At 35.9% G+C, this 23,912-nt stretch overlaps 1 protein-coding gene across 1 annotated transcript; it reads left to right on the forward strand.

Moving 5' to 3' along the window:
* Positions 1-730: 730 nt before the first annotated feature.
* On the forward strand, positions 731-21,703 carry LOC132145237 (raftlin-like). Its single transcript, XM_059556083.1, has 10 exons — positions 731-865; positions 9,182-9,325; positions 15,323-15,506; positions 16,265-16,376; positions 16,990-17,557; positions 19,174-19,377; positions 19,690-19,799; positions 19,982-20,085; positions 20,640-20,715; positions 20,863-21,703. The coding sequence occupies exons 2-10, from the start codon at positions 9,184-9,186 to the stop codon at positions 21,235-21,237; spliced, it is 1,875 nt and encodes a 624-aa protein (XP_059412066.1). The 5' UTR covers positions 731-865; positions 9,182-9,183; the 3' UTR covers positions 21,238-21,703.
* The last annotated feature ends 2,209 nt before the right edge of the window (positions 21,704-23,912 follow it).

Here is a 23,912-nt window from a genome sequence, read left to right on the forward strand (position 1 = left end):
GCTGATTCACATTAAATATGAATTGAATTCTTATTCCCATAGATCTGCTTTAACATGGCTCACTCTATAAGTGTTAACTATGTAACAAACAACCACGTTTACTCTGCTTCAGTCTGACAGCTGGACTGTTTAAAATGTAATCATTTTAGCGGACAACACTTTAAAACTAACTGGATAAAGATTAATTGTCAGTTTATCACTGTATTTCATAACACGGTATATTTTACTAAATCATTATCTGTGTGTACAGTGGAAAAATCTATTGCGTTTTTCTTTTCAGGATCATTATGCCTCGCAAATGAAAATCGACTCTTGATGGCGCTATAGAGCTTATTTATTTTGTTTATTTTAGGGCTGTATTTAATGAATAAAGAATCAGAATGAAAAAGAAAAACTTTACATCCATAGATTTCCATCACTGTACAACATTTAACATTCAAATCAGCATGGCATTTTTGGTTTTGGTGTGTATTATGCTACTATTAGTTCTGTGTTTTGGTGCATGCATATATTTATTTTATTTTTTATAATTATGTACTCGCTGTAGTTTGCAGTGTATGACGTTGATGAAACTAGAGACGGAATGAGAGCTATTTAGAAACATCGGAGGACATCATTCCCTTTCAGTCATCCTTCCCTTTCAGAAAAGGGAGAGAAGAGGAGGAGACGTTCGCACGCGCGCTGTACTGACCGAAAGAGACGCCACACCACAGCGGAGCTGAACTGAGCTCATCTCATCATACACTCATTCACCTGCCTCCAGTTCACACACACAAGCGAGGAACTTCAAGAAAACCGGTGAGGAGCGAAAGAAACGACAGAGGAAACTCAAACCGAGAGAGACATACTCAAAGAACAACAGCAGGTATGTTCAGTCTGTGTAGTTTCTTTCTGTCACTGTACCCTAATCTTACACTGTCAACTCAATGATTCTACACATAAGTCACTGCTTTCTTCTCCTGATTCATCTCTTGCTCCCTTTAACCGTCGTCTTTCTTTCTATGTTCTCATTATACTTGTAATAAACGCTTTTTTCTGCGTTTGAATGTGATATGAGTCACTTTAAAGTTAAAACTCTCTTCTAATTCATAAATAGCAAAAATGCCACACTTCCATGTAAGTCGAGCTATAATAAAACTGTATGGTTTTGTATAATTCATATGTATTGTTTTTAAACACAAAACCTAAAGATATGAGTCAAAAACATTTAAAAGGTCAAAATGTATATTTCGTTTAATTGAATCATTATGTATACTTATAATGTTAGTCACATTTTTGCAAATAAAATAGAAATAGAATAGACCATTTTTCCCTATGACTTTACAATTAAATGGACCGTTCTTTTTAGGTTAGCTTTGTACTGTAAATAGTGGGTGTGTGTGTGTGTGGACTTTTTCACTTCTTTTCCTTTAAGACTTTAATTTAGATGCCGCCTTTGCATCCAAAATGAAAAAAAAGTGCTAAAATATACAGTAGTTTGCTGCTGCCTATGCTTACAGTCTTCACTGTGCCACTCAAACTGTTAAAATAGGACTTAAATGATCTACAGTTAAACTAACTAAATTAAACTAGCTCTTTCCTAATGCTGGGATCCTTAACAGAAGCAGAGCTGCAGGTGCTACACATAGTCAGAAATTTGATAAATTGTGCTTTAGCAATTTTGATACTACTTAATGCAACGTGCATTCATTGAGGCTTACTACTAAAATGTGTTTGTTTTGTATGTATTAAGAATATAAAAATATGAGAATTCAGCTTCAACCTTGACTATAAGCAAAAAACTGTTCAGGACAGGCACATATTGTTCATTCACACATGATGGTATCAAGTGAGACGACTGGCAGAAGAAGATGACCTTCTGTTAGTATTTCACACACACATACACATACACACTCACTCACAGTGGGGCTCCGAGGCTGATATGAGTGACAGGCTAAGCAGTCAAACTCTGAGAGAGAGAGAAATATAGCGGGGTGAGAGATTGGAAGTGAGAGGAATGAAGTAAGAGATGATTACGAACCTGTGAAATGTGAGGGGAATGTGCTATCATCAACTTTCATATTCAGCCATGCCAACCTGTTCTTGCGATAGTGACCTACAAACATCTCACACACAAACTTTCTCACATGCACATACATACTCCGGGATTGGACAGGTGCATGTCTGCAAAGATCTCGGTTTACTGTCACACCCATTCACAAAAACAATTTCAGATAACAGTTTTAAAAATACATTTTATTGCAGTTTCTTCAGTTTCTTACAAAAATAGTATTATTGTGGTAACATAGTACAGTGATAATAAAATACTGCATATTATCATTACTGTACCATGGTACCACTAATGAAAATACTTCACAGTTTTTAAAAAAAAAAATTGTTTGTTTATTAATTAATCTTTTTCTGCCATCAAAAACATTATAAAACATTATAAAAACATTATAAAAATTAATTGTGATTAATCGCATCCAAAGTAAAAGCTGTATAAATAATATATGTGTATACTGTGTATATTTATTATGTACATGTATATACATAAACACACATGCATGTATATATTTAAGAAAAATATAATACGTTCTGTTTTTATATATTAAATATATTTATATATAATATACAGTGAATTGACAGCACTATACACACACACACTGTTTATATATGTACTCATATATAGTATATACCTATACAGGTGCTGGTCATATAATTAGAATATTATCGAAAAGTTTTATTTCACTAATTCCATTCAAAAAGTGAAACTTGTATATTATATTCATTCATTATACACAGACTGATATATTTCAAATGTTTATTTATTTTAATTTTGATGATTATAACTGACAACTAAGGAAAATCCCAAATTCAGTATCTCAGAAAATTAGAATATTACTTAAGACCAATACAAAGAAAGGATTTTTAGAAATCTTTGACAACTGAAAAGTATGAACATGAAAAGTATTGGCATGTACAACACTCAATACTTAGTTGGGGCTCCTTTTGCCTGAATTACTGCAGCAATGCGGCGTGGCATGGAGTCGATCAGTCTGTGGCACTGCTCAGGTGTTATGAGAGCCCAGGTTGCTCTGATAGTGGTCTTTAGCTCTTCTGCATTTTTGGGTCTGGCGTATCGCATCTTCCTCTTTACAATACCCCATAGAGTTTCTATGGGGTTAAGGTCAGGCGAGTTTGCTGGCCAGTTAAGAACAGGGATACCATGGTCCTTAAACCAGGTACTGGTAGCTTTGTCACTGTGTGCAGGTGCCAAGTCCTGTTGGAAAAAGAAATCTGCATCTCCATAAAGTCGGTCAGCAACAGGAAATGCAAGATTTGCTTTCATCAGAGAACATAACTTCGGACCACTCAGCAGCAGTCCAGTCCTTTTTGAAGTGAGATGCTTCTGACGCTGTCTGTTGTTCAAGAGTGGATTGACAAAAGGAATGCGACAGCTGAAACCCATGTCTTTCATATGTCTGTGCGTAGTGGTTCTTGAAGCACTGACTCCAGCTGCAGTCCACTCTTTAAGAATCTCCCCCACATATTTGAATGGGGTTTGTTTCACAATCCTCTCCAGGGTGCGGTCATCCCTATTGCTTGTACACTTTTTTTCTACCACATCTTTTCCTTCCCTTCGCCTCTCTATTAATGTTCTTGGACACAGAGCTCTTTGAACAGCCAGCCTCTTTTCCTTAGTTGTCAGTTATAATCATGAAGATTAAAAGAAATAAACATTTGAAATATATCAGTCTGTGCATAATGAATGAATATAATATACAAGTTTCACTTTTTGAATGGAATTAGTGAAATAAATCAACTTTTTGATGATATTCTAATTATATGACCAGCACCTGTGTATATATATATATATATATATATATATATATATATATATATATATATATATATATATATATATAAATGAGTGTGTCTGTCTGTGTGTAGATAGATAGATAGATAGATAGATAGATAGATAGATTTTTACAAATTTGTTTACTTTTTGTACGATTTTTACAATTTCTTAAACTTTTCTTTTTACTTTTTCAATCAATATAGGCCTCTGTGTGTGTTATTATATATCAGTTTTTACTTATTTACTTTGTACAATTTTTTATCAGAAATTCTGCCATCGATCAGAAAATTTGATTTCATGTATAATTTCTATATATTTTATATAAATATACAATATCTATATTTGCATATATAAATAAATGTTTAAAAATAAGTATTTATATTTGCATTCTCAGTTTTTCAATGTGGTCTCAAAAATGTGGACCCCATTACATATAGCCATGGTACTGAATTATCATATTTAAATACTGTATGCTATTTACATAGTATTTAAAGAACATTGCTACCATAGTACATAAAACAACAACAACAATGTAACATGTTAAACTATGGTTTATTTTGACATCAGAGATGATGTGATAAAGGTAAAAATGCAGAACTAGTTTTTACACAATTTTATAATATTTCACATTTCAAAAATACATGTTTGTATTAATATCTTTTGTCAAAGCAAGACATTAGTAAATCGGGCATTTCTTTATTGCATCATATTGACAATCTCTCGTCTCCATTGGTTACCAGAGTCATACCCCCCCCCCCCACCACCACCACCACCTTGCATTTGATGTGTGCTCTCAACTTATTATCCTTCCCTATCATCTTGCCTAAATTTAGCTCTCCATCTTTCTTTTTCCTTTTTTTCTTCCGCTCCCCTCCTCACGCTTATCACAGTGAGAGATTATTGTGTGTGAATATCTTTATGTGTGTTCTGCTGAGAAGCATGCAGGAAGTGTGTAGTGTGGGAAGTGTGTAGTGCAATTGTGATGTAGAGTATGAAACTGTCTATGCGTCTTTGTGCTGAAGATAAACTCCAAGTCTCTGTGTTTATGCTTTTTAATAATCGAAATAATCTATTTTAATCTGATTCTTAAGTCTTAATGTATCTATAAAATCTTAAGTGTATCTATAAAATCCCATAATAATTTTATACTGCTCTTTCATAGCTAAGACGACTTAATGGACTTAGTATCAATTTTGTCTCAGATGTTTCTCCTATAATACCAGAGAAATAAAAATAGGAACAAATGTTGACACACAGTAAGACTATACATTAATAAAATAAATGCAGATACCATAGCTAACATCATTTGATCTTGGAAGAATTTCCTGAGAAATGTCTGAGTTCATCTAAAAATCACTTTTGATTGCAGATTTTAATATCCTTGAAAATCTGAGCATGGTTTGAGATATTTCTGAGATATGTGTGTGTATTTATATCTACATAATATACACGGAACACACACATATATTATTATTATTTTTTGGATGCAATTAATCGTGATTAATCATTTGACAGTACTAGTATATTGTTAATCATATCTTTTTTTTTATTTTTTTCCCATTTATTGATTTATTTATATTCGTAATAAAAAATATATATTTAATTTTTTTATTTATTTTGTGTTTAATTTACTATTAATAACCAGTCATTTAAAATAAAAAAAGTAATAAGTCATATACAAGTGGATTCATTTTGAGACTTGCTAAAGATTATTTAACATTAAGTTATTTGTGTATTAGATGACAAACATAATCTAAATGTACAAACAAAATGCACAAAAAAATCCAATATCCAGTAAATTACAACAATTCTATATGGCTGATCACAGTAATGATACCTATTCATCCCTAATGGCAAAGGCTAAGTATGATGCAAACATTGCTGTGCTGTCATTTTTGTGCTTAATGAGGGAGCAACTATCCCCTCAATGAGGTTTATGCGCTCATAACAGCATTTGTGTTTGTCAAAGCTTGCGTTTGCTGGCCGCTTGATGCTATTGCAAATTCAGCTGAGATTAAGAATCTGCGGCTTCTTTTTTCTGCTCTAATAGCTCTCCAAATGTTGTCTGCGTAACTTTGAGCAAACTGATGATCTGTCGGTCTGCTGCAGAGCGATTAGCGTCAGTAATGATGTGATTGTCAGGCTAGTGAAGGGAACTGAGTGGAACCGGACGCTTGACTGCCAGCATTAACTTCACTCAGGACAGGTGTGAAGGTCTGTGTATCTCCAGTGTATTAGTCATTTATATTCCAGCTGTCGGATTCATAATAAAAGCAAATTGTCTCAGTAAATCCTTGTGATTTACTCCTACTTGGAATTTAAACCTATAGTGCTTGAGGTAACAGATGATTGTTAACACCTCCCTGTCTATATTCTCAGTTTAAATATAAATGACTCTTTCATTTCTTCTAAATAACTAATCTTAAAAGTAGTGTATTGTTTACAATGAATTCAATTGTTCATTTGAAGTCTGTGGAATAAAAGAAATAAAACAGATGAAAAAGATTACAGAAGTATGTGATTTGAGCAGATAACCAGCCACTATCACACCTGAGGCGATAGTTTGATCAGAAAATCCATTCTAAGAGAACAAAGGAGAGATAATTGTTTGTGTATGTGTGATGGTGTTGTACCAGAAGTATTTCCAGTGTTTCAAAGGAAATTCAAAGTGAGAAAGGTCTTAAAATGAAGAAGAACCACTTCTGTGTCCATGTAGAGATGCTCTGTAGATATAAAGCTCTACATCAGAGCAGACAGGCCAGGTTATGTTTTCCACCTCCTAATGTTTTCCATTGATTTCCTGGAGTCAGTGCCGTTTTTTGCAGCCTGGAACCTCCCATATACTATTTTGGTAGCATAGTCTAATAAATATTATTAATATACAGTAAACACTACATTATAATGTTTAAATAGTTTGGGGCCTGTAAGATTTCTATTTATTTATCTATTTTAAAATGTAATACTTTAATTTCACATGGACACATTCATTTGATCAAAAGTAAGAATAAAGACATTCATACGGTCGCAACAGATATCTATTTAAAAAAATGCTGTTCTTTTGAAATTTCTATTCATCAAAGAACCCTGAAAAAATAATATCACACTTCCTACACAAATATTAAGCAGCACAACTCTTTTCAACACTGATGGTAATAAATGTTTCTTGAGCAGCATATCAGAATGATTTTTGACTGCTGAAAATTCAGCTTTGCCATCACAGGAATAAATTACATTTTAAAATCTATTCAAATAGAAACTTAATAATATTTCACAATATTACGGTTTAAAATGTATCTTTGATCAAATAAAGCAGCCTTGGAAATACACACACACACACACAGAGAAAATAATGTTACCATAGTATTTGGACATAATACCATAGTATGTAAAACCATGGATCTTTGGAAACTACTACAGTGGTAATGCCTATATACTTTTTGAAACACCTATTAGTACACATTGAAACATAATGATACAGTACTAACTGAAACCTGAGCACAACCCAAGATCGTTTGACCCGACCCAACTGCCATTGTTACATTTATAGCCTGAACCCGACCTGAACACGAAATCGTTTTTTCACCGAATAGCCAAACTTTTAAAATATGTGACCCTCGACGACAAAACCTTAAGTCTTAAGTCACTGGGGTATATTTGTAGCAATAGCCAAAGAAAACATTGTATGGGTCCAAATTATTGATTTTTCTTTTATGCCATAGTAAAGATCATGTTCCATGAAGCTATTTTGTAAATTTTCTACCATAAATATATCAGAATATAATTTTTGATAAGTAATATGCATTGCTAAGAATGCATTTGAACAAATTCAAAGGCGATTTTCTCAGTATTCAGATTTTTTTTCAACCTTGGATTCCAGATTTTCAAATAGTTGTATCTCAGCCAAATATTGCCCAATCCTTATAAACCATACATCAATGGTAAGCTTATTTATTCAGCTTTCAGATGATGTTTAAATCTAAATTACGAAAAATGCACACTTAAGACTGGTTTTGTGGTCGGGGGTCACATATGTTGTATTTCACAACCGCATGCAACATTCTTTAAACAAATACATGTAAAGGCTCTGTCTACAAACAATGAATCTGAGTTAAATACTTAGGAAGAAAGATTTTACCCCTTATTGCTGAGAAATATAATGTAGCGTGTTTCAAAGCTATTTTATTAATAAAGGTTTCTGTGCTCCACAGTGTTTCTCTATGTGCGCATGCGTCAGTGAAACCAGCATAGCTACAAACCCGAGCCTGACCCAAAGCCAAAGCTATTCATTAAAAATAAACCCAAACCTGCTGGCACCAACAGCCTCGTGGTTAGTAGGCAACTGTGCTCACGGCGACCCGAGTTTGATTCCCATCTCCAAGTCCTTTGCAGGTCCCACTCCCTTTCTCCACTGTCCTATCTATAAAAGAAACCCTTGAGTATTTTGGGACACTTGGGTTGAGTGGCAGACCTGGATGGTATTCTGTACCATGGTAAAACACAGTACTGCTTTTTATTGTCTATCCTGATCTACTCATATACAGGCACAGCCCTAAAATGATCACCCCATCCCTGAACCACAAAACAAGCCATCCATCGCTCCCCGTACCATCTTCATTCCCCATCATGTCATCAATGCGCACTTAATGCTTGTTGTCACGGCGACTGGGCTTGTCTGGTTCCTCTCGGTTTCACCTGTTCTGGCTCATCAGACGCTGACACGGAAATGCTGGCAGCTAACCACCCATACCCGATGGTGTGTGTTAGCGCTGGAGCTCGGGGCCCACGTGGTGTGCCTTTGCTGTCAAATCAAGTTAGCGTGCTATAGATGTGACACTCATTAGCATTAGCCACACGCTAATTCATCGGCCACACATTCCACTGTTTGATTAGTTGTGTAGTCACAGATCAAATATGAAGTGTTATCTGATTGCTGCTTTTGGTAACCAGGGAGACAGTGTGTTCGTTTTGAAGGGGGCATTGTGTTGGACACGTTGAACGTGTGTTTGTGTTAAAGGTTGATGCTTGAAGGTTGATTAGCTTTCCAATTAGCCTTCATGTTATGTTACCGTGTGACAAATCTTTGCGTGTGCATTCGTGCTTGTATCTGAATGTTTGCGGTTGTATTTAAGGACATGCTGAAATGCCCTCTCCCCAGTTTTGCACATGCTCACTCTCTATTTCGACATCAATCTGACTTAATTAGCATGACAATTAGGGACTGCTGCCAAGGCAATCAGTTCAATCAATAATGCAGTTATGAATACATGAATATTTCAAACAAATTATCCATATTCATCTTTCTCATTTTCTTTCTTTCTTTGTTTTTCTCCACGTGTGCAGACATGGGCTGTAAGTTGCAGAAGCCTCGAAGCTCAGATGAAGCTCCGGGGAAGATTTTCTCCACACTTAGAAGAGCGCAAGTGGAGACGCACTCAGGAGTGGCCTATACATACCACTTCCTGGACTTTCTGTTGGGAAAAGAAGGTACACATGCCCATTTCCTGCACACTTTATGTAATATAAAGTCCCTTTGTAGGTGTCGTTGTTGTTTTTAATTGGGATTTAACATGGCTAGATTTTCATATGGTTGATGAACTTTGACTCTTAAGGCACATTCACACAAAGGCAATAGCTATAATCATAACTATAAAGTTGTAATAATCGTTCGTCCTCACCATAACCATAACTTACAAAGAGGAACAATATCATTTGAATAACTTTAAGAAGACTTTTTTTCCAGCTAATGTGCAATAAAAACATTGCCAGCCAATCAGAATCCATCCAGTTTTAAAGAGTTTGTACATTTGTGATAGACACAAAACTGTAGTTCGAACTTACAATAAAACGAACATTATCATCCATTGGCGTGTAATTATCGTGGTTGTTGTGAATGGGGCTTTTTCCATATTTAAGTATAACTGTTATCTTTACATGTCATTATGGAAGTGGCACCTCTGGAATATATATCATTATTTTTTATCGGCGTAGACCAACATACAAAACTTGAAAATAAAAAATATAATTGTAAAATATATTGATAAATACTATAATACATAAATAATACTAAAACAACACTGGGAATTATTCTTTATTCTAATTATTCTAAATGATAATTATTTGTTTTTTTTTTTTTTAAGAAAAACGTTTTTTTCTTTTTCTTTAAGACTTTATAATTCATGCATCAGAGGGATCATATACAGAGTGACATACAGCATAAAAATGATTGCTGTTTTTCAGAATTCAAAGCAACATCCATACTGATGATATGCATACGCAAATGCACAAACCCACCTTCAGATAATAAAAGTGTAAAGCTTCAAACTGGGAAGAAAAAAAAAGTGTAAGATTAGATGAGAGAGAGAGAGAGTAATAGAGCAAGATAGCAACCAAACAGTGTATATTCTTTGAGGGCTTATGTTTCTAAATATACTAATGCCGCTTTTGTTAGTGTGCATCGAGAGAGGCAATAATGGATCCCGCAGAATTCAGAGAAAGAGGATATGAGACAGGATGAGAGAATATAAGACACAGATTGAAGTGGAAGAACAGACCTGCTCATTTTAATGACTTGAAAGCAAATGAGTATATGGGCCATTACTGAACATAATTACAAGAATGTGACCATATCACTAGTTGTTTATTTGTGTGTGTGTGTGTGTGTGTGTGTGTGTGTGTGTGTGTGTGTGTGTGTGTGTGTGTGTGTGTGTGTGTGTGTGTGTGTGTGTGCGTGTGTGTGTGCGTGTGTTTCTGTGTGTGTGGTGGAGGGGGGTCTGTGACAGTAAATGTAAAACCTGAATTTACCTACACTGCAGGATACATGCTAGTAAATGTACTAATGTCTTAATGAAAAGGTTAGTGGTTAGTGCATAGAAAATAACATGGAATAATAACAATAAAAGTCAGTGGAAGGTCTTTCTATCCACTCCAAGTTGGATACTTCTAATGCATTGTGCAATGAACATTATTCTTTAACTGATTTATGAATCTTGGTAAATATTTATGAATATACTAATGTCAGTGCATACTTAGAATGAATTGCTTCTATTCAGACAAATGTCTGCTTAATGAATACTACAGCAAGTTTTTTTTTACACAGCTCTCTGCAATGCATGTTATTTATAACTGGAATACTTAATTTTGACTAAATTGTGACTTTACTGGTCATTGTCATCCATAGCAATGCATTATTATCAGTATTTGTTTATTTGATCTTGTAATAAATGCCGGTCCTTGTCCACTCTGTATAGGTTCTGTTAGCAGTTATTTAAGTTAGTTTATCAAGTCTATTGCATTTACTACTTAGTTAACTCTTACAACATTACCCAAACACAAAAGTGTGTGTGTAGATGAGACCAGAAACAAATATTTATTTATATAAAAAATAGGAATATGTGAGAACTGGGACAGGAGCAATTGTTCAGGTTCTGGACACACACACACACAGACGCACACACACAAATACTCCAGGCTTTCTGTTTTAGCTGCTTATCGGTAGACAGGCAGGCAGGTCATTTATATGTAAAATTCACTGATGCCTACAGAGACACCGAGACAAAAAAAGAGTTTCACTGCAAACTGCTGTGACAGCGCAAGTACGAGCCAGAGATGTTTGAATATGTTTGTTTGCTTGTTTGTTTTAGGGCATCAATATTGAAAGCAATGATAAGTGACTTAATGAATCTGAATGATTGACAGGGATCAAATAACAAAGAGAGAGAGAAAACAGAAAGAGAGAAAATTCTAGGCATCCTTTAAAGATTATCTGATCTTGAAAATGGGAGGGCTTAGTACTAAAATCTGGGATTTATCTGTTTGTGTATGCGCAATAGAGAAAATCATTCTCCTTAGTGACACCCAACTGTATTTATAGCCAAAATCTTGTTTTAATTGAAATTGGTCTATAAATAATGCAATTCCACTCTCTGTCGGGTTATTACAAAATAAAATATGACCCCCAAGGACCCAACATCATACTCATAAGCAGCAAGAATCCCTTATACTTAAGATTCATATAAACACTTACTTTAATATTTATGTCATATCAATATTTAGAGAGCAGTTCTGATAGGTCAGCACAGCAGGAGAAGGGACGGCTATCTAATAGATTTGCTACTAACACGTTTAGTTCACAGAATCATTCAGAAATTCAAAGTTCAGAAATTGAATTACTATGGCATTTAAAACACACTGAACAACTTGTTTTAATAATAAATGAGTAAGTGTTATCTTAAAAAAAAATGAATAGTTCTAGTTCTGGATGGATGCTGATTGGTCAATTCAAAGGATGCATGGATATTCATTCTGGTCGATAAGCTGATAATTATTAGCTGTCTTATGTTTAATCATTGATTTAGAAAAAATAAAGTAGAACTCCTTTTAGACAGAACAGTTCCTGCTAGATCTAGACAACCCAAGAAGAAATTAGACAAATGTGACTGTGCTACAACACTTGATATTTTAGCATAAAAACATAGTTCTCTGCAGGCGGTGTTTAATTGATTTTCTAAAGTCTCTGCTACTCATTTTGAGAGCTTGTACATTACACAGAGACTGAGGGACATTTGTTTAGAGGGCTGCATTCTTGAGGTAGAGTTTGTTGTTGAGATTGACTGTTTACCCAAATGCTTAACCCCCAACTGAGTAAGTACTGCTTTATGAAGGTGGAATTCCCCTGTAGTAAATATAGGGACAGCTCATCATATACTTGGTCTTTCAGGAGCAGTGAAATCTTCTCTGTGTTTGTTGGTCTCATACAAACAATCATATTTTCTCATTCTCTCATGCATAGCTACTGCATGAGCCCTTTTCTGTGGGCCTTTTGCATGATGCGTTGGTTAATATAGTTCATACTCTAGACTGGCGCAGTTTAATAGATGTCATAAAGTCTAAGACACTTCCGCAGTTTCAGCACTACCTGATGATTGCAAACCGATTTTGTTATTTGGTGAAGTTTAATGGAAGTGTGTTATGAGAGATACATGGTTTATGTGTATTTGTACTGTTATACTGAACTGGATACTGAACATTTGACTCTGTTTGTTTATCATTTTGTTTTAAATGTGATCTTTAGTCAAATTTGAGACAGTGACATAATACAATTTTTGGTCCAAATTAGCATGGTAGAATGATGTCTTAAGGATCATGTGACACTGAAGACTGAATCACACATTTGCACTCAATTCACCTATACGTTCATCTTGCTATGAACTGTGCAGTTATTTATTCAGTGGCAACACTAATAAACCCCCCTCAGAGTCGAAACGTGTTCAGGCCATCAGAGTTTTGTTTAAACAAGCTCCTCGCACCTCTGAAAGATGATTGCAGTCAAGCAGTGCTCAGATTACAGCTCGCTGCTGCCCTTAATAGTGCTCTGAATAATGAGCGCTGGAAATTACGTTTAATTACTGATTCCAGAAACAATTAGCTTGTAAAACAGTCTCGCCAAAATACTTTCAAACAATTTCTACAGCAATTCAGTTAGCGTGTCAGAAACCATGTCAGAAAGTCAGAAACTGTGGATGAAATGGATCACACTCATTTCTTTCTTACATCATTCATCCCCCCATTTCTACTTCATTTTGTTGAGTATGTGATAGGAGTGTATATATTAAATCAGGCTGATATAGTGGTATGAAAGTGTTTACATTAGTCATCAGTTATGTCAGTTTTGGTATACTGATACATGCTGACTTATACTCACCAAGGTTGCATTTACTGAATTCAAAATACAGTAAAATAGTCATATTGTGAAATAGTATTAGAATTTAAAATAACTGTATTCAATTTTAATATATATTTTTTTAAATGTAATTTATTCCTGTGTTGCAAAGCTGAATTTTCAGCATCAATATTCCAGTCTTTAAAGTCATGTGATCCTTTAGAAATCATTCTCACATAGTGATTTAGCATTAAATAATTATTTCTCACTATTGAAATCGGAAGTGCAGTTTAATATTATTGTGGAAACCTTGATGCATTTTTTTTCAGAAATCTTTGAATAGAAATTATATATATATATATATATATATATATATATATATATATATATAAATATATATATATATATATATATTAATTATTTGTTTCGTTATTGTTATTGTTTTAAAGGTGCTCTAAGCGATGCCGGGAGTTGTAACTTCTTGTTGACGTTCAAATTGTTGTCAAACAAAACGGAGGCTAGCTAGACCCTCCCTCCTCCTCATCCGTGCACTAACCCCCCAAATCTTTCTTGTCGGTTATTGGCTGGAACAGTTTGTTATGTTTTGTGGTGCGGGTGAGCCCAGTTTGTTTTTCTTGTTGTTTGTGGAGCCTGTGGTGTCTAGAGAGACCCCTATTTTTTACAGTGTGTTAAGGGGACAAGCAGCTAGCGGATAGTGAGGAGATGTTTGCTGGATGTGACAAAAAATGTTTTGGCCTAAAAAATGTGTGACCACTTAGAGCACCTTTAATATATACACTATAATGTGGTAAGTTGTCACAATGGATTTTCAATTCTTTTTTTGAGCTGTGTCGAGAACAGTGTTGGGCAGTAACTAGTTACTAGTAACTAGTAATAATATTACTTTTTCAGTAATGAGTAGTGCAACTAATTACTAATGAAATGTAACAATATTACAGTTACCATCCATAAAACAACTAGTTAATTAGTTTCTATTGGTGCCTCAACCCCTTCTGATTTGAAATCCAACAATTCAATAATTCCTAGATTTATTTTCATAATTTTGCACAGGCACATGAAGTCACCAGTGCAGCAAGGAAGCTTGGAATAAGGAAAACATTCATTCAACGGATGGAAATATTGCCATTACATTGATTTTTTTTTTTTCAGTAGAAAAGAAGATCTGAACACTGATTTTTAAGTTGTGGCACTTATTCTGCCATTACATGACTTGCCCACCCACATCCCTCTGATCCTGATATAAATTGTATTAGAAAACAAAACATTTTCATATTATTTATTTTGATAAAATAAATTATGAAATAATATCGGATATGGGTAACAGAGAGCTTATACCTAGCTTCAAGCCACACAATAATAATACAACACTTTCACTTAAACGTCACTATCATTCACCACTGAGCATAACTTCTGAATGCGATCTGATGTCCATTTTGGTGAAATTATGAGGCAGAAATATATTGTTAGTAACATTTTCAAAGAATGTGTGGGGAAGATATGCAACATCTGTGGGGCGTGAAAGCAAAGTAATGTAACTAGTGTAAATATATAATGTTGCCATATTATAATATTGATTTTAAAAGGAGAAATTAGTAACGAATAATACAATTTTAGAGTAACGAGCTCAACCCTGGTCCGGACAAATGATGATAGCTGAAAGATAAGATGAAATATTTTATATATATATATATATATATATATATATATATATATATATATATATATATATATATATATATATATATATATATATATATATATTCTGTCTGACTCTCTCTCTCTCTCTCTGTCTGTCTCTTCAGAGGTGGCAGTGTCCTCATTACTGTGTCTGTCGTCAGTCAGAGAGCTTCCGGTGCAGGTGTGTGAGTTGTATCAGAAAGGGTTCGTACTGGCAGCTGTCCATCCCTTTGTTCACTCCTGCGGCCCTGCTAGTGCTAACCTTCAGAAGCAGTTACACCGGGCTGTGCTCATCAGAGAAACACACAGGTAAACACCAGCAATGAAATACTACATACTGATTATTGCACACAAACAGTGTTCTGTGCACATCAGTAAACATTTCTGTGCATTATACATTACTGTTGCATTATTCAATCAGTGAGTGGTGTCCAGTGACCATGTCAGAAACGAAAAGGATTACTTAGCATTTTTAGTTTGTCAGGTCAGTTAATGAATTGAATGCGACACATTTGAATGTTTCATTTTTATTTCCCAGTTCAGCTAGGATGCATTCATCTGATCAAAAGTGACAAATTTGGAAATTATATTTCAAATTCTGTTCAAATTTCTAATCATCAAAGAATTCTGAAAAAAAATTATCACAGTTTTCACAACAATATTTAGCAGCACAACTGTTTTCAACATTGATAATAATAAGAAGGGTTTCTTGACCAAATCAGCATATTAGATGATTTCTGTAGGATCATGTGACACTGAAGACTGGAGTAATGACTTCTGAAAATGTAGCTTTTCCATTAAGTGAATAAATGACATTTTAAAATGTATTAAAACAGAAAAAAGATAAAACATCATTATATTTTACTATATACTGCACAGCAGCAGCTCATATTATCCAAGTCACATGACAGGAAGAGAAGGCTGTTTCCAAGGAAGTGTTTTCTATTTTACTTTGATTAAATATTATTAAGAACGTTTTCAGGAATAAGATTTGAATATGAATCATTTACAATAAGAAGTTACATTTTGGATGTTAAAACATGCTTTTGTTTTGTTTTTTGCTACAGTGGTTCTGACAGTGGCCTGCTGAACTGGGTTGAGCCTCATCTCATGACAGACGTGTGTTACCTCGGTCACCAGGACCCTGACCCAGAAACCATACAGGGCTATGTGAAAAAGGTTAGACCTTCTTTAAAAGTGCATTTGTTTTCATTCAAACAGAGAGCAGCAGGTCAATGTGTTTGTCATTTAGGTTCTAAACTTTAGCGGCACACTTAATGTCATCACTCCATTAAAGATGTCACTGAAAACCCACTTACTTCAAACTCTCTCTATCGTGGTCTTACAATACGGCTGTAAAACAGAAAACATAAGCCGACAGGCTGCTCCATAGACACTGACACCCCGCATTTATCTGCCATTCCATTAGTCGTCACCCCCTCGCCTTTTCAGTAATTGCATTTATCTGGAGATAAGCACTGTTTGACTGAGTGTGTGTGTGGAAGTGTTTAAGCCGTGTGACATTTACTGATGATTTAGACATATGCGTGCGTGTGGCGTGACAGTATGATGATTGGAAAATATGGTTTTCATTAGCATTTCCTGTCACAGCTCCAGAGAGCTTATTTTAAAAGCATCTTCAGATGCACCACCTTTCTCCTCTAAAAAACACTGTAGAATTATTCATATTACATTGGAATCCACTTACTTTCATGTCAGCTTTGATTGGAACAGGTGGTATCAAGATTGATGAACATTTCACTTCTTCTGCTGGTTGTTCTTGGGGCTGCAGGTGCAGGATTTGGCTGATCAGGGTGATCTGTTTGTGGGCTTTTTGCCGCAGCCCGGTGGAGGTCCGTATTTCCTCGGTCACTGGGAACCAGAAGATCTTTCCTCCTTGCACTCCAGTCCCTGTTCTGTTCATCACAGCAGCCGACCCCCAACCCTCAGTCCTGCGAGCGAGCAGAGCCAACTTGATAGAGACAACAGGGATCAGCGAAACCAGAATCATACAAACTTTAATTCAGACAATGAAGACATTATGAAGCACGGCTTGCAAATAGAAAGCACTGAGAGCAGCCAGAGCTGGAATAATCAGAATCCTTTTGCTGAGAACCATCAGTGTCCTGATTATCAGTACTTAAATGTGGAAGGTGAATGTACGCAAGCTGGGGGTTTGAAGAACGATGAGTTTATATTAAGCTCTTGTGCACCAGAGACACATCAGACCCAGAGCACAAGAATGCAGCCGGACTTGCCCAGCTGTGATTTGGCAGAAAACAACAAAAGAGAGCACAGAGAGCAGGTCAAAAGCCAAGACAAACACAGCAAGCGTAGCGGAACCACACCGATGCTGAATCGTAAGTGTGCAGTCTGTTGAAATACAGAGAAAGGGTTGGTGGGGGGAAAAAGACTATATATTAGATTATATCTAGATCATAAATAATGTATCAAATGAGACAAGCAATTTTTAATTCCTAGGTGTGTGTATATTTGCTCTAAAAAATAATCTGATTTGATTACAGTTATTACTAGTGATGCAAATCTCAGTATTGGTCATTATTTGGTTCAGTTCACTTTAATTGTGTTGATACAATTCATAATTGTTTTCTTCAAAATACCTGAAGACTAAAATGTTACCGAAAAGACTATCAATTTTGCCAAAATACATTACGGGAAATTACTCAGGAACCGAATGTCTAAAGTGAGTCATTAACTCAACCGATTCTTTTAAACACACTGTTGCATTCAGGAATGACACATGTGACCGCTGCTGTGTTCGAAATGCCATACTATCTTACTACTCTTACTATTTCTGTAGTTTCCAGTATGTATGCAGTGCATAGTGTGCAAATTTTCTGTATGCATCAAATACCCGGATGACCTACTATATTCAACAGAATCTGCTAAATATAACTCAGGTACACTGAAATCAGTACAGAAGCTGTGTTCGGAATGGCATACTACCATACGACTCCTACTATATTGCAATATGCTGCGTGTACACTGTGAATAGTAAGATAATGTTCTGTATGCATGGAATTCCCGGATTACCTGCTACATTTTCTGAAATTTGATGTCTGAAGACACTGCATGGGATACTGTTTCCCAGAACGCAATGCGCTCCATGTAAGGTTTCATCTTCAAACGTGTGAGTGAACTTGAGTCGAGGAATGATAATTATAAAACACTTTTATACATACCTGTTACTGTAAACTACAACTATCGCTGTGTATTTTTAAGCATGATAATTTAAACACACATGTTATTGCATACTGTTTTATAATGTACTACAGTACTGAAATATAAATATCTACCACCTAACTACTATTTACACAATTATTATTAGTTCTGCTCAGTATGTTACATCCATTAATTGTGAAATGAGTTCAATTGGGCAATATAGCATTGTTTACTAGTTTGAATCCTTAATTAACAAGCCTTTGTAAAAAGAATGGTTAGTTTTTGTGATGTAACAACCTCAGCAGCTGTGCTGAATTAATGTTTTGTCATGTGACAACACTTTAGCACACTACTCTGAAACGTTTGTTGCTTATTGTATACTGTTTCACACACTATTCTTTAAAAATAGTAGGCATTATACATTGTGTACTGGGCAGTAAGCAGTAAGCAAGTATGCCACTTCGAACACAGCTTGCCTCTTTGAGTGAGTCATTGAATCGTTTACTCAAACGATTCCTTCAAACACACTGATTCAGTCAGGAACGCAACTGGTGTCTGTTGCTCGGAGACGTGCTGTTCTTTTGGAATTATTTTCCTTTGTGGAGCAAAAATAGACCAAGTAACTGGCAATGTTGTGTCTAAAATTAAAGTTACTCAAAATTAAGTTCTTGTTCAGAAGTTTAAATGACTCTCAATCTTAATGCTATGTGAATATCCCTAGCAATGTAAAATTGCTTTGCTCTGAGTTGGCTTATAATTAGACTGTCTGACTTATTTGTCTGTGTCTGTGTAGGTGTGCAGGTATTCGCGCTGTACAACCATAAGATTGCTCTGTCTGGATCGCCAAAGATCTTTTCTCTGAGGGTTCCACTGCGGGTGCACAGGGAGGCGGGGCTTGTTAGCTCGGTTGACTCCCATTGGCTGGACCACATGACGCAGCACTTTAGAAGTGGCGCGCAACTCATTGACGGCTACTTTAACCTTGAAGATGATGCAGGTACAGGAGCTGCTGTGACATTTTACAAATGACTGAGAGGTACCAGTAAGTTTTTCTGATTGCAAAAACATAGCCTACATTATACTAATCCATTACGTTTATTCTTAAGTGAGTTTTATTAAAATAAGGATACAATTATATATAAAAACAAATATGATAAAAAATGCATCAAATTATTTAACAAAAATGTAATAAAAATAGAAAAATACAGTTTTCAAATATTTTTATTAACCTGCTGAGCAGATAGCTCTAAAACAAATTATCAACCATTCTTATCAATATTTTCCAATCCTTTTTGTGCTCTATCTTCAGGATCTTCTTCCATTGTGGAAAGTGTTTTTATCTTCCAAAGTGCTTCAGGTGATGCCGGGCAAACCACAGTGTATGACGCCATTGTAGTTGAGCAATGGACAGTTATTGATGTAAGTCTGCAGAGTTACATCCTAAATTCAAATCATTGCATTATTATCTGTGGAACTTCTACACCTTTCTTCTAACAAACTGCCTTTAAATGAATGAAGACATATGTGCACGTTCACGCACTACGTCTCAACAGGACATAAATGCTGTAAAATACAGATTAAATGACATTTCTGTTTTGTAGGGTGTTGCGGTGAAAACAGACTACATCCCTCTGCTCCAGTCTCTAGCTCCATACGGCTGGAGACTAATGTGTGTTCTGCCCACTCCCATCGTCAAAATGAAAAGGTTCCAAATCCATAAACCCTTATACTAAACCCTTAAACTGTTCCAGTTTGCAAAATATAAAAATGTTTAAAAATGTACTCTCCATCCAAGATGTAGTTGAACTTGTTTAAATCGAAACAGATTTGGAGAATTATGCTCCAATTCTTTTTGCTCACCAGTGGATCCTCTGTGGTGAATGGGTGCCGTCAGAATGAGAGTCCAAATATCTGATAAAAGCATCAAAATAATCCACAAATAATCCAAATATCTCTGGTCCATCAATTTTACTGGAGACATAAAGGCACTCACTTATTTTAGAAAGAAGCAACAGATTCAAGTTACAAATGTCTCATTGGATTTGTTTCTTACAAATACACAGCTTTTCACTTTATAAGATGTTAACTGATGGACTGATGGGGAGAAATATGCTTTTAAACAAGAGTATTACATTCACTGTTGCACTTCAGGGGCTAATAATAGGATAAGCATTACCTGCAAAAAACACTTCTGTCATATCAAAAGAAAGAAATAATCGTTCTTACACATTTTATACCTCTGATTTATTTTTGTCATAGTGATGGAAGTTTGGCCACAAAACAGATCCTCTTCCTCCAGAGACCCACGCTGCCTCGCAAGAGGAGAGACTTGACGGTGTGTATACATGGCACAAAGTTTATTTCTGCTAAAATTAGATTAGAGCCGTTTTAGAGGACTGTGAAATTGTAATAGCGTTGTCAGTTCACTTTAAAATCCTCAAAAGTAGTTCAGTGTCTGACAGTTTGCGTTTATGTTTTCCAGAAACTGCAGCTCAGAGGTCAAAACAAAAGGAACTCGAATAATAAAAGGACACCAGAGAGGGAGATATCACCGCTGGCAACAATTGAGAGAGAAATGGAACGAATGGAGAGAGAAAACACAAGTCTGATGAGACAACGTGAGATTATCCAGAAGGAAAATGGACAGAGTTTGCCAGAAAGCCCAGAGAGGAGAGATCAGGTGGAAAGGACGGTGGAATTCCATAGGCAGAGGATATACATCCCAAACATCAGCCCGGCAAAAAAGGATGCAATTACAAATGGCAATCAGGAATTAAAGCGCACAATTACGTGTGGTAAACACGAGGACGTGCGAGCAGTCGTAACAGAGAGGGCTTTATTCTCTGGAGTGTGCTGACAGTATCCATTTATGGATATTTAAACATTACAATATGTTCATGTTTATTCAGACAGAACACACTCTCGTCAGGCCCGTGTCTGGGCATATACATCTTCTGACAAGAGTAATTTTCCTGTAAGATTGCATAGAGGTGTTTGAATCTTGCCGCTCTTAATTATTTGGGTTTTTAAGGTGCATTTCCGTAACAAATGGCAAGAGATTCTAACGAATAAGTGAAAACATCTGTTCGGGGCTCTAAATATGCTAAACGCCGACCAATTTGTTGAGACTTGTACCTGTGTGAATCTGTGATGTTAATTCATTTTATTACATACAGTATTAGCTTATGCAATATATCATGCACTGGCTCAAATGCGTAAAATCCACAAGATGCTCATTTATTTCATCAGTAGGTATTACATCAGTTATTTCGTTCATTTATATCAGTGTGGATGGCAGTAACTAATGTCTACATTTGTAAAGTGACAGTTATAGTGAACGTCTGTGTGAGACAGTTAATGGTGTAAATAAAAGCTCTCAGTAATGGGCTTCATTTACAGCAACAGCTTGCAGTTTTCTTCTCATTTCAGTGTCATTTTTCAAAATGACTTAACGAAACATCTCAGCACTATAAGAGGTAAAGATCTTCTTCATCAATCCAGTTTTGAAGAACCATCCTTCCCATGATGTGGGAGATTATTATGTTTGATGAGCTTAATTTTGATTGAAAAAGTTCATAATGACTTGTTTGTAATCCTGCCTTACAGTCAAAATACCCAAAGACTCGGCTGGACCAGGCTAAAAATAGTTTTTGCGTGATTTTATGTTAAAATGCACAATATATGACATTGTATTTGCAGATATGTACAATGTGATTGAAAGAGTTTCAGCAAAAAGAGTCTTTTTTTTTTAATATAAAAAAAAAACAATCTTAGTGAGTCAATAACATGCAAGTGCATTGAACCCTCAGTTAACCAGAAACTATGTTTTATATAGTATTTTTTCTCACACATACACACCTATCGTTTTGCTTCAGAAGACACTGATTCATCCACTGGGGTCATATGAGTAGTACCATCATGATCACTTGGTGTGGTTTTTGAAGCATCAACTAAACCACTTGCAACATATGGACTCGGAGAAGGATTGTTTTTCAAAAAATTTTGGGTGGAACATCCCTTTAAAAGGGACAATGTTTAGCAACTTTCTGCAAATTTAGCACTATATTGATGAGCAAAGATGTGTGTAGAAATTAAAGGCATAGTTCACCCAGAAAATCTAAATTCTGTCATTAAGTACTCACCCTCATGTAGTTCCAAACCCACAAGACCTTCGTTCATGGGGCGGCAGTGGCTCAGTGGTTCATGTAGGTTGTCTACAAACTGGAAGTTTGGAGATTCAATCCCCGGCTCCACCTGACCAAGTGTTGAGGGGTCCTTGAGCAAGACACCTAACCCCAGCTGCTCCAGATGAGCTGGATGGCACCTTGAATGGCTGACACCGCAGTCGGTGTGTGAATGAGTGTGTGAATGTGAGGCAACTTGTAAAGCGCTTTGGATGACCATGTGGTCTGTTGAAAGCGCTATATAAATGCAGTCCATTTACCATCTTCAGAACACAAATTAAGATATTTTTTAATTAAATCTGAGAGTCACTTACTACAACCCGAATTCCGGAAAAGTTGGGACGTTTTTTAAATTTTAATAAAATGAAAACTAAAAGACTTTCAAATCACATGAGCCAATATTTTATTCACAATAGAACATAGATAACATAGCAAATGTTTAAACTGAGAAAGTTTACAATTTTATGCACAAAATGAGCTCATTTCAATTTTGATTTCTGCTACAGGTCTCAAAATAGTTGGGACGGGGCATGTTTACCATGGTGTAGCATCTCCTTTTCTTTTCAAAACAGTTTGAAGACGTCTGGGCATTGAGGCTATGAGTTGCTGGAGTTTTGCTGTTGGAATTTGGTCCCATTCTTGCCTTATATAGATTTCCAGCTGCTGAAGAGTTCGTGGTCGTCTTTGACGTTTTTTTCGTTTAATGATGCACCAAATGTTCTCTATAGGTGAAAGATCTGGACTGCAGGCAGGCCAGGTTAGCACCCGGACTCTTCTACGACGAAGCCATGCTGTTGTTATAGCTGCAGTATGTGGTTTTGCATTGTCCTGCTGAAATAAACAAGGCCTTCCCTGAAATAGACGTTGTTTGGAGGGAAGCATATGTTGCTCTAAAACCTTTATATACCTTTCAGCATTCACAGAGCCTTCCAAAACATGGAAGCTACCCATACCGTATGCACTTATGCACCCCCATACCATCAGAGATGCTGGCTTTTGAACTGAACGCTGATAACATGCTGGAAGGTCTCCCTCCTCTTTAGCCCGGAGGACACGGCGTCCGTGATTTCCAACAAGAATGTCAAATTTGGACTCGTCTGACCATAAAACACTATTCCACTTTGAAATAGTCCATTTTAAATGAGCCTTGGCCCACAGGACACGACGGGGCTTCTGGACCATGTTCACATATGGCTTCCTATTTGCATGATAGAGCTTTAGTTGGCATCTGCTGATGGCACGGCGGATTGTGTTTACCGACAGTGGTTTCTGAAAGTATTCCTGGGCCCATTTAGTAATGTCATTGACACAATCATGCCGATGAGTGATGCAGTGTCGTCTGAGAGCC

The sequence above is a fragment of the Carassius carassius genome, chromosome 8 (assembly GCF_963082965.1).
Source record: "Carassius carassius chromosome 8, fCarCar2.1, whole genome shotgun sequence".
In the NCBI taxonomy this organism is placed as follows: Eukaryota; Metazoa; Chordata; class Actinopteri; order Cypriniformes; family Cyprinidae; genus Carassius; species Carassius carassius.